Source organism: Equus quagga, chromosome 17 (genome assembly GCF_021613505.1).
Source record: "Equus quagga isolate Etosha38 chromosome 17, UCLA_HA_Equagga_1.0, whole genome shotgun sequence".
Classification (NCBI taxonomy): Eukaryota; Metazoa; Chordata; class Mammalia; order Perissodactyla; family Equidae; genus Equus; species Equus quagga.
Window position 1 is genome coordinate 38,811,867 of NC_060283.1, and position 13,956 is coordinate 38,825,822.

At 38.0% G+C, this 13,956-nt stretch overlaps 1 protein-coding gene across 3 annotated transcripts in view; it reads left to right on the forward strand.

The window, feature by feature from the left end:
* Window positions 1–13,956, forward strand: part of USP40 (ubiquitin specific peptidase 40) — a 73,464-nt gene that overhangs the window by 16,124 nt on the left and 43,384 nt on the right. For 2 of the 3 annotated variants that reach the window (XM_046643261.1, XM_046643260.1), the window contains exons 7-11: window positions 399–494; window positions 2,143–2,250; window positions 8,017–8,317; window positions 11,496–11,577; window positions 13,284–13,455. In XM_046643261.1, coding sequence (XP_046499217.1) covers window positions 399–494; window positions 2,143–2,250; window positions 8,017–8,317; window positions 11,496–11,577; window positions 13,284–13,455 — 759 coding nt within the window. The remainder of the gene's footprint in view (window positions 1–398; window positions 495–2,142; window positions 2,251–8,016; window positions 8,318–11,495; window positions 11,578–13,283; window positions 13,456–13,956) is intronic. The other variant, XM_046643259.1, reaches the window with a different exon arrangement.

Consider the following 13,956-nt stretch of genomic DNA (forward strand, 5'->3'; position numbering starts at 1 on the left):
AGGCCAACACAAGTGAGTGAGGATAAATTGGATGAAGACCAGAAAATATTTTGAACTGAATGGTATTGGAAATACAGCGTATCAACATTTGTAAGATGCATCTCACATAGTGCTTAGTTGGGAAGATGTGGACCCCACTTTGTGTGTTGTGCTGGAGGCTTTGCTTACCTCACAGTCCCCATTTACAGATAATGCCAGAAAAATTAAGTGACTTGTCCAGGACTGTTCAACCAGAGCTGGAATCCAAAGCCAGGTCTGCCTGATTCCAAAACATGTAGAAATTATTATGATGCTTTTAGCATTTCTGCATCTTGAAACCTCTGTAGCACAAACATTCCTGTTTTGTTAATTACCTTTTAAGGGATTACTGATAGAAACTTTATTATTTTCCTTTATAGGAGGAAAAAAGTAAACCAGATGTGAATTTGAAAGACCTTCAGAATGAAGAAGAGATTGATGATCCACTGATGATTCTAAAAACAATCTTATTACAGGTAGGGAGAGTGTGTGTGTGTTTATATTTGTGTGTGTGTGTATATCATATAAATGAGATTTGTTGGTAGAACTGATATTACTATTCATAGTCTTTTTTTCTTTTGAGACTTCTCTATGTGTGTTTAAAAAATTTTTTTTATTGGAGACTTTCTGGTTATAAAAGAAATACATATTCCTGGTAGAAAATTTAAGAGGAGAAAATACCCTAGAAAATATATAAAGAAAACAAAAAGTATCAATAAACCAAATGCCTAGACATTAACACTTTGATGTATATTCTTTGCATTCTGCTTTCTTTGTGTTTATATACATATATTGGGATTGGGTTTGGGTATTTTTGGTATTGTTATTGCCATTTTAAGTAGAATTGGGATTTACTTTTCATACTGTTTTGGATTTACTGTTTTCCCATATTATCCTTTTAATGTCTGTAGGACCTGAAGTTATGTCCCCTTTTTCATTCCTAATGTAATACCTCAAGTATATGACTTTTAATGTTTGCTTAGTACCCTATAGTAAAGATAGCAGGTCTTCTTTCATTTATTCATTCATTCTTAATAAATAACTTTTCATAATTTTTAGCAGGGTCCTAGACTGAGTCCTTTAACTGTATTGGTCTATGGCCACTGTATTAGTCTGCTAGGGCGGCCGTAACAAAATCCCACAGATGGGGGGCTTCGACAACAGACGTTTATTTCTCCCAGTTCTGGAGGCTGGGAGCCCAAGGTCAGGATGTCAGCAGGTTTGGTTTCCTCTGATACCTCTCTCCTTGGCTTGCAGACAGCTGCCTTCTTGCTATGTCCTCACACGTTCTTTCCTATGTGCCTGTGCATCCCTGGTATCTCTGTGTGTGTCCACATTGCCTCTTCTTCCAAGGACACCAGTCAGGATTAGGGCCCACCATAATGGTCTCATTTTAATTTAATCAATTCTTTAAAGGCCCTAGCCAGATATAGTCACAGTTGAAATTATGAGGGTTAGAACTTCAACATAGGAATTTTGGTCAGGGGACACATTTCAGCCCTTAATAGTCACTTCTTGCCCCTATTTAGAACTTGTTTGTACTTCAAAGCATTCAGAAAAGACATTAATAATCCTTCTTTGCACGTAAATATTTCTTCTAAAAATCCCACATAATATCAGGAATTTACCAAAGCTCAGAATAATCTGGATATTGCTCTTTAAATGTTTAAACTTCGGCACATGGAAAGTGGCATAATTCAAGTTTTCTAAACTGAGGCTTAATCTACTTTTTTTTTTTTTTAAAGATTTTATTTTTTTTCCTTTTTCTCCCCAAAGCCCCGTGGTACATAATTGTATATTCTTCGTTCTGGGTCCTTCTAGTTGTGGCATGCGGGATGCTGCCTCACCGTGGTTTGATGAGCAGTGCCATGTCCGCGCCCAGGTTCGAACCAACGAAACACTGGGCCACCTGCAGCGGAGCACACGAACTTAACCACTTGGCCACGGGGCCAGCCCCTTAATCTACTTTTTAAAAAACTTTTTCTTTTGAAATAATTATAGTTAATCTACTTACACATTTGCTGTTTTAGACACGTTTAATTAGATGTGATCCTGTTGAACTCATAAATATTGCAGTTATATCTTATCAGATTTTCTTAAAATAGTTTGTATTTCTTTCCTAAGGAGGAGAGTAATCTAATTCCTGTTGATCAGCTGGGCCAGAAACTCTTGAAAAAGATAGGAATATCTTGGAACAAGAAGTATAGAAAACAGTATGGACCGTTGCGAAAGGTAACACATGGTGTCATTATAGGAAGTCCTATTCCCAGGAAATTTTATTATGATCCCAGCAACATGAATTCCTTTGCTGAAGGAAATTTAAATTAGGTGAAAATAAAATCACTATTTTTGTTTAATGGTTAGAATTCAATTAAGTACTTATTAAGTATTAAGTTATTAAGTAATTTTTATCATAGAATCAAGAAGTAAGCAAAAAAAGATCACAGCAGCGAAAATCACAAAGTGCATACCCTAAAGCTTATCATTTTACTTATAGAAATGTCTTCAGATATTCAGCCAAATTTCACTTGATCTTTCTTTTACACACAAGTTTAGTAAACTTGCTGATCTGGTTTCCTAGGCTGTAAGATTAGATGCAAAAACTGGTACTTCCAGAAATAAGACAACTTGCTGAAAACAAGCAAAGCAGCAGAACACTCGGGAAATATTTTGGACTCTTTCTTGTAGGAGCGAAGAGCTTGTGTGCTTCCCTAAGTGCTTCCGTGTGTCTTAATTAGACCGTGCTTGTAAATGAATCTTAGCTTCGTAAAGGAAGTTAGCTTTTATTCATAGAGTTGACTGACAGATTCATTTTGACTACCGATTGGATTTTGTCAAACGCTGGGGTTTTTTTTACAGCTATCAATATAATCATATGGATTTTCTTTTTTATTCTGATTGATATTTTCAGTGTTAAGCAAATCTTATGTTTCTGGGATAAATCACACTTGGTCATGATATATTTTTATGCATTGCTATATTTATTTGGCTCATATTTTATTAAGGATTTTTGTGTCTATGTTTATGAGAGAGATCAGTCTTTTCTTTTTTTGTAATGTCTGTCAGATTTTAGTATCAGAGTTGGGAAATACTCTCTTTTTTATATTTTTGGAAAGAATTTTTCTAGCATCAGTTTATTATTTCTTTCTTAAATGTTTGGTGAAGCCATTTAGACCTGCAACGTTTTTTGTAGTAAGGTTTTTAAATTATAGTTTTAACTTCTTTGATTGTAGAGTTATGTTTCAGTTACTTCTTGCACTGTTTTGGAAAATTGTAGATAAAAGGAATTTTTCCGTTTATCTGTGGTGTTAAACTTATGGGCAGAAGGTTGTTCAAAACAACCCATATTATCTTTTTAGTGTCTGTAGGACCTGAAGTTATTTCCTTTTTTTGGTTCCTAGTATTAATAATTTGTGTTTTCTCCCTTTTTCCCAATCTTATTTGGGGCTTATCAAGTTTATTAAACTTTTCAAAAAACAAACTTTTGCCTTTGCCCATTTTCTCTACTGCTCATCTGTTTTCTATTTCATTGATTTCAGCTCTTGTTTTTAATTATTTCCTTCCTTTTATCTCTAGTATTTGATTTGATCATCTTTTTCTAGCTTCTTGGGTTAGTATCTCAGTTCTTTTTAAACCTTCCTTTTTTTTTTTTTTTTTTTTTAAAGATTTTTTTTTTTCCTGTTTCTCCCCAAAGCCCCTGGTACATAGTTGTATATTCTTCGTTGTGGGTCCTCCTAGTTGTGGCATGTGGGACGCTGCCTCAGCGTGGTTTGATGAGCAGTGCCATGTCCGCACCCAGGATTTGAACCAATGAAACACTGGGCCGCGTGCAGTGGAGCATGTGAACTTAACCACTCGGCCACGGGGCCAGCCCCTTTAAACCTTCCTTTTATTTGTTTGTTTGGTTTTTTTTTTTTTTTGGAGGAAGATTAGCCCTCAGCTAACTACTGCCAGTCCTCCTCTTTTTGCTGAGGAAGCCTGGCTCTGAGCTAACATCCGTGCCCATCTTCCTCTAGTTTATACGTGGGACGCCTACCACAGCATGGCTGCCAAGCAGTGCCATGTCCGCACCCGGGATCCGAACCAGTGAACCCCGGGCCACCGAGAAGCGGAATGTGCGAACTTAACCGCTGCGCCACCGGGCCGGCCCCTAAACCTTCCTTTTAATACATGTTTTTAAAGCTTTAAATTTCCTTCAAAGCACTAATTTAGCTGCAGCTAAATTTGACATGTTTTCATTGTCATTCAGTTCAAAATATTTTGTAATTTTCCTTGTAATTCTTTCTTTGACCCGTGAGGTTTTTGGAAGTATGTTGCTTACTTTCCAAATATTTGGGGGAGATTTCTAATTATCTTCTTGTTACATCTATAAATTGATTTCTAGTTAATTCCATCATACTTTGAGAGCATGCTCTCTGTGATTTCAGTTCTTTTGCAATTACTGAGACTCGTTTCATGCCTTAGAATATGGTCTCTCCTGCTGAATGTTCTGTGTTCCCTGAAGAGTTATTTTCTGCAGTTGTTGGTATGGTGTTTCATACATGTCAGCTCGGTCAAATTGGTTAATAGTGTTATGTCTTCTCTGTTCTTACTCATTTTTCTGTCTACTTCTTGCATCAATTACTGAGAGAGGAGTTTTTAAATCTCCAACTATAACTGTGGATTTGTCTCTTCCTCCTTTTGACAAAATGTTGACGCTGTCACTTCAGCTCTTCTGAAGCTGTGTGATTAAGTGCACACACATTCTGCATTGTTACGGCCCCTGACGTGAAATGCCCTTCTTTTATCTCTGCTAATATTCGTTGCCTTTCGGCCTTGTCTGGTATTAATGTAACCATACAAGCTTTTTTATGCAAGTGTGTCTTTTGCAAACAGTATGAAGTTGGTTTTTATTTATTTTGGAAAACTGTGATTTTTAAGGAATTTGTTCTTTTATCTAAAGTGTTGAATTTATTAGCATAAAGTTGTTTGAAATATCGCCATGTTATCCTTTTAATGTCTGTAAGTCCTGAAGTTATGTTCCCTATTTCATTTCTGATATTGATAATTTGTGCTTTGTAGCTTTCTTTCTTTCTTTCTTTTTTGTGAGGAAGATTGGCCTGAGCTAACATCTCTTGCCAATCTTCCTCTTTTTGCTTGAGGAAGATTATTGCTGAGCTAACATCTGTGCCAGTCTTCCTCTGTTTTATGTGGGATGCTGCCACAGCGTGGCTCAACAAACAGTACTAGGTCTGTTCCTGGGATCCGAACCTGCAAACCCTGGGCCACCAAAGCAGAACGTGCAAACTTAACCAGTACACCACCGGGCCAGCCCCAAACTTTCTGTTTTTATCGGTCTTGCTAAAGGTTTATCAAATTTATTAAACTTTTTTTTAAAAACTTTGCTTTTCTTGATTTTCTCTACTGTTCTGTTTTGTTTTTTTGGTGCGGAAGATGCTACCTGAGCTAACATCCATGCCAGTCTTCCTCTGTTTTGTATATGGGACACCACCACAGCATGGCTCAGTGAGCTGTATGTAGGTCTGTGCCTGGGATCCAAACCCAAGAACCCCAGGCTGCTGCGCAAACTTAACCACTCGGCCACAGGGCCGGCCCCTGTTGATCTGTCTTCAAGTTCATTGGTTCTTTCTTCTGTAACCAGACTTCTGTTAAGCCCAGCCAATGAACTTTTTGCTTCAGATATTGTATTTTTCAGCTGTAAAATTTCTACTTAATTCTTATTTAGAGTGTCCATTTCTCTGCTGAAATTCCCCATCTGAACCCACTCTGTCCATCCTTTCCTATAAATTAACTTATTTTTAGTAACTTTGTTATTACAACATCTGGATTGTTTCTGAGTCTATTTCTATCAACTTATTTTTATTAACTTCGTTATTACAACATCTGGATTGTTTCTGAGTCTATTTCTATTAACTTATTCTCTCTTGCGAATTGACTGTATCATCTCTTGATGGCTAATCACATTGTCCTGTTCTTTGCATATCATGTAATCTTATATTGCCTCCTGGACACTGTGGATGATGTGTTGTGGAGACTGTGGATTGTGTTCTTGATCTCTAAAGGGTTCCACGTTATGTTCTAACAGGCCATCAAATACCTTTGAGTCGCCCTGATCCTCTGGAAGCTTCATTTGGGGCTGTGGTAGGGTGGGTCTGTTGCAGTTTTGCTGTTAGTCCTATGGAGTAGCTCTTAGTCCTGGGCCATGCATGGTCCTTCCTCTTAGGGAAGGCTTAGCAAACTGTGGCCTGTGGGCAAAAAAGGGCCTGCTGCCTGCTTTGGTACAGCCGTGAGCTAGGAACTGTCTTTACATTTTTAAATGGTTATTTTTAAAAAGTTGTGTAAGTACCTACATAATGTCTTCAAGTTTGCCTCCTAGCCCACAAAGCCTAAAATGTTTACTCTCTGGCCTTTTGTGAAAGAGTTTGCCAACCCCAAACCTAGGGCATGCCGGCCCTTCTAGGGTTTCAGTGGAGAGCCTCAGAAGTTTGTCATACATCTCCAGTTTGGCAGGGCTTTAGCTCCGTGCTCTTTCTACCCAGCAGCAGGGTGCTAGAATCTCTGCTCCGATCCAGACCCTCCCAGCCTCTGCTTTACGCTGGGTTCCCAGGGTCTGGGGCGGTTTGTGCACCATTCACCAAGGATTTGAGGCGGTTTGATACAGATTCGGGGCTCCTTTATAGGAGTTTCCCTTTCGCTTTCTAGCCTCTCTGGCCTTCTCACCTTTTGTTTCCTCCGCCACCCTGTAAGACTCCTGCCCTTTGCTTGAACTCTCTTCCTCTGTGCCCTGCTGCCCGCTGGGAAGAGAAGGATTAGTGTAGAACTTGGCCTGTGTGCTTCTCTTTGTTGGAGGATTATGTTCCCCCCACGTTATGCCTGCCTTGGTTACTCTCCAAGCACTTGTTTTCGTTGTTTTGTCTAGAGTTTATCATTTTTATCAGGAGGCTTAGTCCAATAAGACTTCCCTGCCATTACTAGGACCAGACTGTACTGAAGTTTGAGGCTTAAAAGAGTTAATCCTCAACTATCAAAGAAAAAATTATTTATTCAGAAAGTTCCTTACTCAAAGGTTTCAAATTGTTGATATTTTATTGTACCTAAAACAAATTAGCTAAAAACTATTTTACCATCGATTATACAGTGTTAACAATATGTTTGGGGGGGGGGTCATATGCCCCATGCCCTTCTGTTTGTGATAAAATAGTACTTTTGATTAGAGAGTTTTCGTTACCACAAATTCTTTCTTTTCAAGAGAAAAGAATTTTCCATACTGATTGATGAGCTAAGCAGATGTTACATAAACCTCCCAAGTGATTTTCCATGTAAAGTTTGTGCTGAGAGAAGAGGAGGAACTGCAAGGCCACACAGAGACTAGGGAATGAGAGAGGAGAGGGTGCAGGGGGCTAGACAGAGGGCAGCTGAGCCTGTCGCTGGGAGAGCTGGAGAAACAGTGTTTGGGATTGACTTCAGCCTTTCTCTGCTTTGATGTCCTGAGCTAGCCTGTAGCTTCCAGGACAGACAACATTCAATTTAATTAATGTTAAACAATCGTTTAGGCCTTTAATTATTACTTTATCCCAGCAGGGTTTGTCTGGGTCACTAGTTTTGAAATTATCTTCTATGGTGCTTCTCTGTGGTTGCCTTTGTTCTGTGCTTTGTTTGTTTAGATTGCTCTAAACATTTCAGAAGTATTTGCTCTACCTAATCTGTTTGAGTAAAGTACTTTTTTAAACAGCAGTATTAAGGTATAATTAAAATATTTTTAGATTGTGGCATGGCAGCTTTGTCCCTTGATGCAGCTGTTAGCTTAACAGAGAGTGCTCTGATATTTATTAAATGTTCTGTTATGGCCCAAATGGGTGTTTTTTCCTCCTGGCTGGCCAGGCTAAAAATAAAAGTGAAGTTAAAATATGTAATCACAGAGAGGAAGATAAAGTTTTTATGCTGTCTAATTACAAAAGTTTTTTATTAACCTAGTATTTGTTTTTTGTTTTTGTATAGTTCTTACAGCTTCATTCTCAGACATTTCTACTCAGTTCAGATGAAAGTACAGTTCGTCTCTTGAAGAACTCTTCTCTCCAGGCTGAGCCTGATTTCCAAAGGAATGATCAACAAATTTTCAAGACCCTTCCTTCAGAATCCCCAGGATTCAATGGTAGAACGTCCTGTCCCCACTGGTTTGATATAAATGATTCCAAAGTCCAACCGATCAAGGAAAAGGATATTCAACAGCAGTTTCAGGGTAAAGAAAGTGCCTACATGTTGTTTTATCGGAAATCCCAGTTGCAGAGACCCCCTGAAGGTATGGAGAGAGAAATGATCCTATTTGTGTAAGTTAATGACTTTGGAAGATAAATATTGATTGCTATCTTAATTTTTACCCTTTTAAAAGAAAATTAGTCTTGGAACATTTTTAAATTTTTTAAAGCTAACAGTAGGAAATACATTACACCAGATGAAATCCAACAGTCTGTCATTTTATAAAGATTATATATTTCTATTTAATTTTTTCCCCTCTAATAATATGAGACAACAGTTAGATTTTCAAAATTGGATTTTCTGGGATCACACAATGTTTTCTTGTTGTGGGGGCTACTTCCATGTGATTCCCTTATGGACAGGTTTGGCTCTGTTATTCACTAGGTGTTGCCTTTGAGTTGTAAGTGGCCTTGGTCTTGTTTTCATATGTTCCCTTTGTTATGTTCTTATTTTCCTTTCCCTCAAGGTAATGTGTTCTCTGAGCAGTTGCAGTTGAAGTATCTTTGAAGCACTCTTTGCGAACCTTTTAAGAGAGCTCATTTGGTTATTAGTGCCATTGAGTCAGTTCTGATTCCTAGCGAGCCTCTGTGTACAGCAAAGTGGAACCCTGCCCGGTCTGTTTGTGCTGTCCTCTCATTTTCCGGTGTTGTATCATATACTGCTCCTCTGCTTTTTGTAGGGTTTTCATGGCCAGTTTTTTTGGAAGTAGGTGACTGGGTTCTTCATCCTAGCCTGTCTTAGTTTGAAAGCTCTTCTGGAACCTGTTCATGGGTGATCTTGCTGGTGTTTGAAATATTGGTGGCATAGCTTTCAGCATCACAGCAACATGCCACTACCACAATTTGACATCCAACAGATGGGTGGTGTGGTTCCCTGACCAGGAAACAAATCAAGGCTGCAGGGGTCAGAGCACTGAATCTTAACCACTCTACCACCAGGGCTGGCTCAGAGAGCTCACCCCATTGAGGTTAACCATTGAGACCCACAATGATAAAGAATATTTTTGAATTGAAGCCGCTAACATGAATTAGTCTGTAAGACTTTTTGATTACTTCTCAAAGTCCACTCAAAAGTAAAAAATCCTAACTAGGAAAGCTCTTTAGATTGAAACATAGCTATGATTAGAGAAGAGGATACTACTCCTAGAGAATGAGAATAGTGATCATTTTTATAAAGAATAAGAATAAAGCAGTTACTAATTTGCATGTGAATCAAAGGAAATTAACTTTCTGGATCTGAAACAATTATATAACTATTCTGTTAACCAGAAAAGGCTCTGTATTTTTCTGAGGGGAAAAAGATATGGTAATGGTTCTGATAAAAATTTTATGGAGCAGAATCCACAGTTTAGAAATATATATTAACAGAAAAAGACTATCTTCAGATGGAATATTATCTTTTTCAGTGAATTGAATTTTAGTATGTACATAATTGGAATATGTACTAAATGATGATTTTCCAGTTAGCTTAGGAATTGAGTAAAAGTCTAGCCAAAATCTATCTTTTTTTTTTAAAGATTTTATTTTATTCCTTTTTCTCCCCAAAGCCCCCTGGTACATAGTTGTGTATTCTTAGTTGTGGACCCTTCTAGTTGTGGCATGTGGAATGCCACCTCAGCGTGGCTTGACGAGCGGTGCCATGTCCGAGCCCAGGATCCGAACCGGCGAAACCCTGGGCCCCCGAAGCGGAGCGTGGGAACTTAACTACTTGGCTACGGGGCCAGCCCCATCTAGCCAAAATCTTGATGAACGTTTGGGAGGATGAAGAGATGGAACTTGGCAAGATGATTGTACAATTCACCTAGGGAGAGAAATTAATCAAAATTGAAGACAGGACTACTGGAGGAAAATTTACTCCATCAGTAAAAACCTGATTATAAAGCTATAGCAGTTAAGACAGTGTAGTGCTAATGCAAAGAGGGGACAGAACACTGAAATAGAGCAGTAAGCCAGAAATTGATGTAAATATTTTTAAGATTTTAATCCATGATAAGGTAGCTTGTCAGATGGAAAAACCAATCACTCAATAAATACAACTGGGAACTTGGTTCGTTGCTAATCATTTGAATTAGCAATTAGTATAATCAATTATATAATCAAATTATACTAATCACTTGAATGAAATTTTAGTTCCTTTAATGTTTATATAAAATAGGAACCTTAAAATGTATAACATATAAATCTTTCTCTGATCTTAATGTAGAGAAGACCTTTCTAAGCTTAAAAGCAAAGAAAGAAAAAATAAGGAAAAGTGATATCAACCTTAAACACTGTTGAAAGACAAATGACAAGCTAGTGGAAAATGGAAAAATATATGACAAATTGATTTCCCTTATCTGTAGAATGCTCTTACATATATTCCATTGTACACAGTACTGAATTGGGAAAGGATATAAATAAGCAGTTTGCAATGTGATGCCACTTTTTCCTACCAAGTCAAATATTCCTGTTAATCTGGTTCTCAGCAGTTGGCACTTCCTCTATAGCTGGTAGGTATATAAGGTAATACAGCCAATTTGGTAATTCTGCTTCTACAGATTTGCTTTGGAATAATCAGAGCTGTCAGTAAATATTTGTGTTTAAAGATATTTGTTACCCTCATTATTTTATAACAGTGACTAATTGGAAATCACCTAAATGTCTAACAGGAAAAGATTGGTTAGATTAATTATGCTGTTTATAGAATGGACTGCTATGTAATCATTTAAGAGTTTGGAAAAATGCTCACAATGTAGGAAATGAAAAAGCAAGTTACCAATTTGTTGAATCCTATCCCAGGTGCTTTAAATAACAGTGTGTGTATAGAAAAAAGGCCAGAGGCAGAGACCAAATTTTAACATTTTCTCTTGGGAGTGGGATTGCAGGTAATATCTGTTTCTTCTACATTTTAAAAAATACGTTCCAGAATTTTTACAGCAACCAATGATCACATTTGTTATCAGGAAGAAAATAGTGGGTGTTCTTTTTAAAAAGCATATTTAAAGAGAGTTGAAGAAGTAGAATTCTTCTAGCTTAGCTTAAAGAACTGTTTACCTTTCATTTGTTCCAATGTTTTCATCTTTCAGATGGGAGAACTGAGATCCAGAGAAAATTAGTATTTACACAGATGGTTAGTGGAAGCTTTCCTAGCTCCCAGCACGGTCCTTTCCAGTTTTCCATGTTACTCTTCAGCAGCCAGATTTTATTTGGTCAGCGCTGGTTAATGACAAGTTTTGTTCACAGCTCGAGGTAATCCGAGATACAGGGTTCCACGTCATTTGCTGAGTGAAATGGATGCAACCAACATTGAACTGCAAACAAAAAGGTAATTTTAACTTACTTTTAGAGTTTGAATGGTTTTTCTGGAGATTGAGGATCTAATTTAGGTCTTAAGAATTCAATAATGAAAATTAAAAAAGAAAAAAAATCAACTAGTTAATGCCAGTGTCTGCTTAGCTGCTGAATTTTTCCAATGAGAGTATCTTTTACTTTGAAATTATCCTTATCTGTGAGAGTGAGTGAAATGACACATAAATAAATGGCCATTGCTAAGAAGACAAGAGAAATCAGTGAGCACATAGTTGCACTAAATGAATTGTATCCTGGCCTGTCAGGTCATTCCCTTGGTACAAAGAAAGCCTGCTGTGAAAATCACCCCTCATATTTAAGTAGTTGTGGAGAACTGGCATGTAGTAACAGCAGACCAGAGGTGAGCAAAGGAAGGAATTGTGGATTCTACAGACTGTCGAGCTTAATGTCAATCTTGGGCAGAACCTATAATGGATCCTTAAAGGGATGGTTTGTGGGAACTTGATGATCTCAGCATTCTCTTTTGAGGCCTAACCTTGGACCCTGAAGTACTGGTTCTTCATTTGCTCTCTTACAGGGTTGATGTGGTATTGGGTTAGGGAAATGGATGTTTTCATGGTCTCCTTGTGGACCCAAGAGGCTGATTATGTGGCAGGGCTGTGTTCAACATTTTTATCATTGACTTGGAGCTGGGGGGAAAAAATAGCAGATAGATTGAAAGGCAAACTAACATCAAAGGAAATCTCAAATCAAGACACTAAGAAGATAAAAACTTAGTAAAATATCTTATGTGCAAAAAATAACCTGCATGAGTGGTATTGATTATCAGTTGGTATAAAAAAACAAAATGACTTTAGGGGCTTTAGTCAGCCAGCGCTAAGCTCTTTAATGCGGTCATCAAAAAAGCTAATGCTACCTTTGACCACTAATTAGCTAATGTTAATGACCACATTAATAGAGTTGTGTCTGAAGTAACTGAATCTGGCGATAGTCTCATCCAGCTCTCCGTTGTCATGCTGCTGCAGTAGCATTTGGCACCATGCTGAAGGCCACCAGGTAGATTCAGAGAAGAGCAGCCAGTGCAAGGCTGATGCTGAAGACATTTGACCTGCAGAGAGTAGGCTCAGGAGGCTCATGAGAGCGACTTAAAGTGTTTCATGGCAGAGTCTGTGGGGTTACTGGAAGTAAGGATGAAATAGAAGTTGTAAATCTGGCACTTAATACAATTTTTGAAATAGGTTTCTAGCATTTTATTCATAACTGTAATATAATCTTAGGATTGGAAGATTTTGAGTGTCAGTATTTGTTCAGAGTAACATTGCAGAGTGTACATTAAAACAGTTTTTCCTGGGGCTGGCCCAGTGGCTCAGTGGTTGAAGTTCGTGTGCTCTGCTTCAGCAGCCTGGGGTTTGCCGGTTCAGATCCCGGGTGCAGACATGGCGCTGCTTATCAAGCCATGCTGTGGCAGTCGTCCCACATGTAAATTAGAGGAAGATGGATACTGATGTTAGCTCAGGGCCAATCTTCCTGAGGCAAAAAGAGGAGGATTGGTGGTGGATGTTAGCTCAGGGCTAATTTTCCTCAAAAAAAAAATTTCTTTTCCTTGGAATTCACAGTGGCAGAGGTAAGTTTTGTAAGTTGTAAGTTTTGAAGTTTTGTAAACAGTACCTGTTACAAAAACATAGCATTGATGGGTTGGGTTTTTTGTTTGCTTCTTTAAAGGGCAGAATGTGATTCTACAGAAAATAATTTTGAATTGCATCTCCACCTGGGCCCTCATTATCATTTCTTCAACGGGGCTCTGCACCCAGTAGGCTCTCAAACAGAAAGCGTGTGGGATTTGACCTTTGATAAAAGAAAAACTTTAGGAGACCTTCGACAATCAATATTTCAGGTAATTTAGCCTTACTTCCTCTTAATTTAGACATTAAGGTCCATCTCAAGCTGGATTCTCCTTTTCGAATATCCTACTCAGGATGCAACTATTAATTTTCAAAGCTGCTTAGGAAAATCGTACACTTGCCACTTGCATAGAGAGAGGGCCCAAATGTTGTCCCCTTGTAAGTTTTTAGAGAGGCTTATCTGCATGGACAAGACTCACACAGCCCTGCCAGCCGGTTTTCCAATGGAGAGCCAAGCCTGCTGTATTTTATTTTGAGGGGAGAAAGAGTATAAAGTTCTCTTTTTTGGGAAAACAAATAGAATTATTTTTTAAATGGAGTGAAAAGATCAAGATAAGCATGTTGCCTAAAACCGAGAACTACTAAACAAATAAAAGCAGCTAATTTTTGTACCTTGCAGCATAGAATAGCATTTATTAATAAGATTCCTGAGTGAAGGGAAATACCTACTAGTCTCTAGTGAAAACAAACATCGACTCAATCATTGTCTCCAA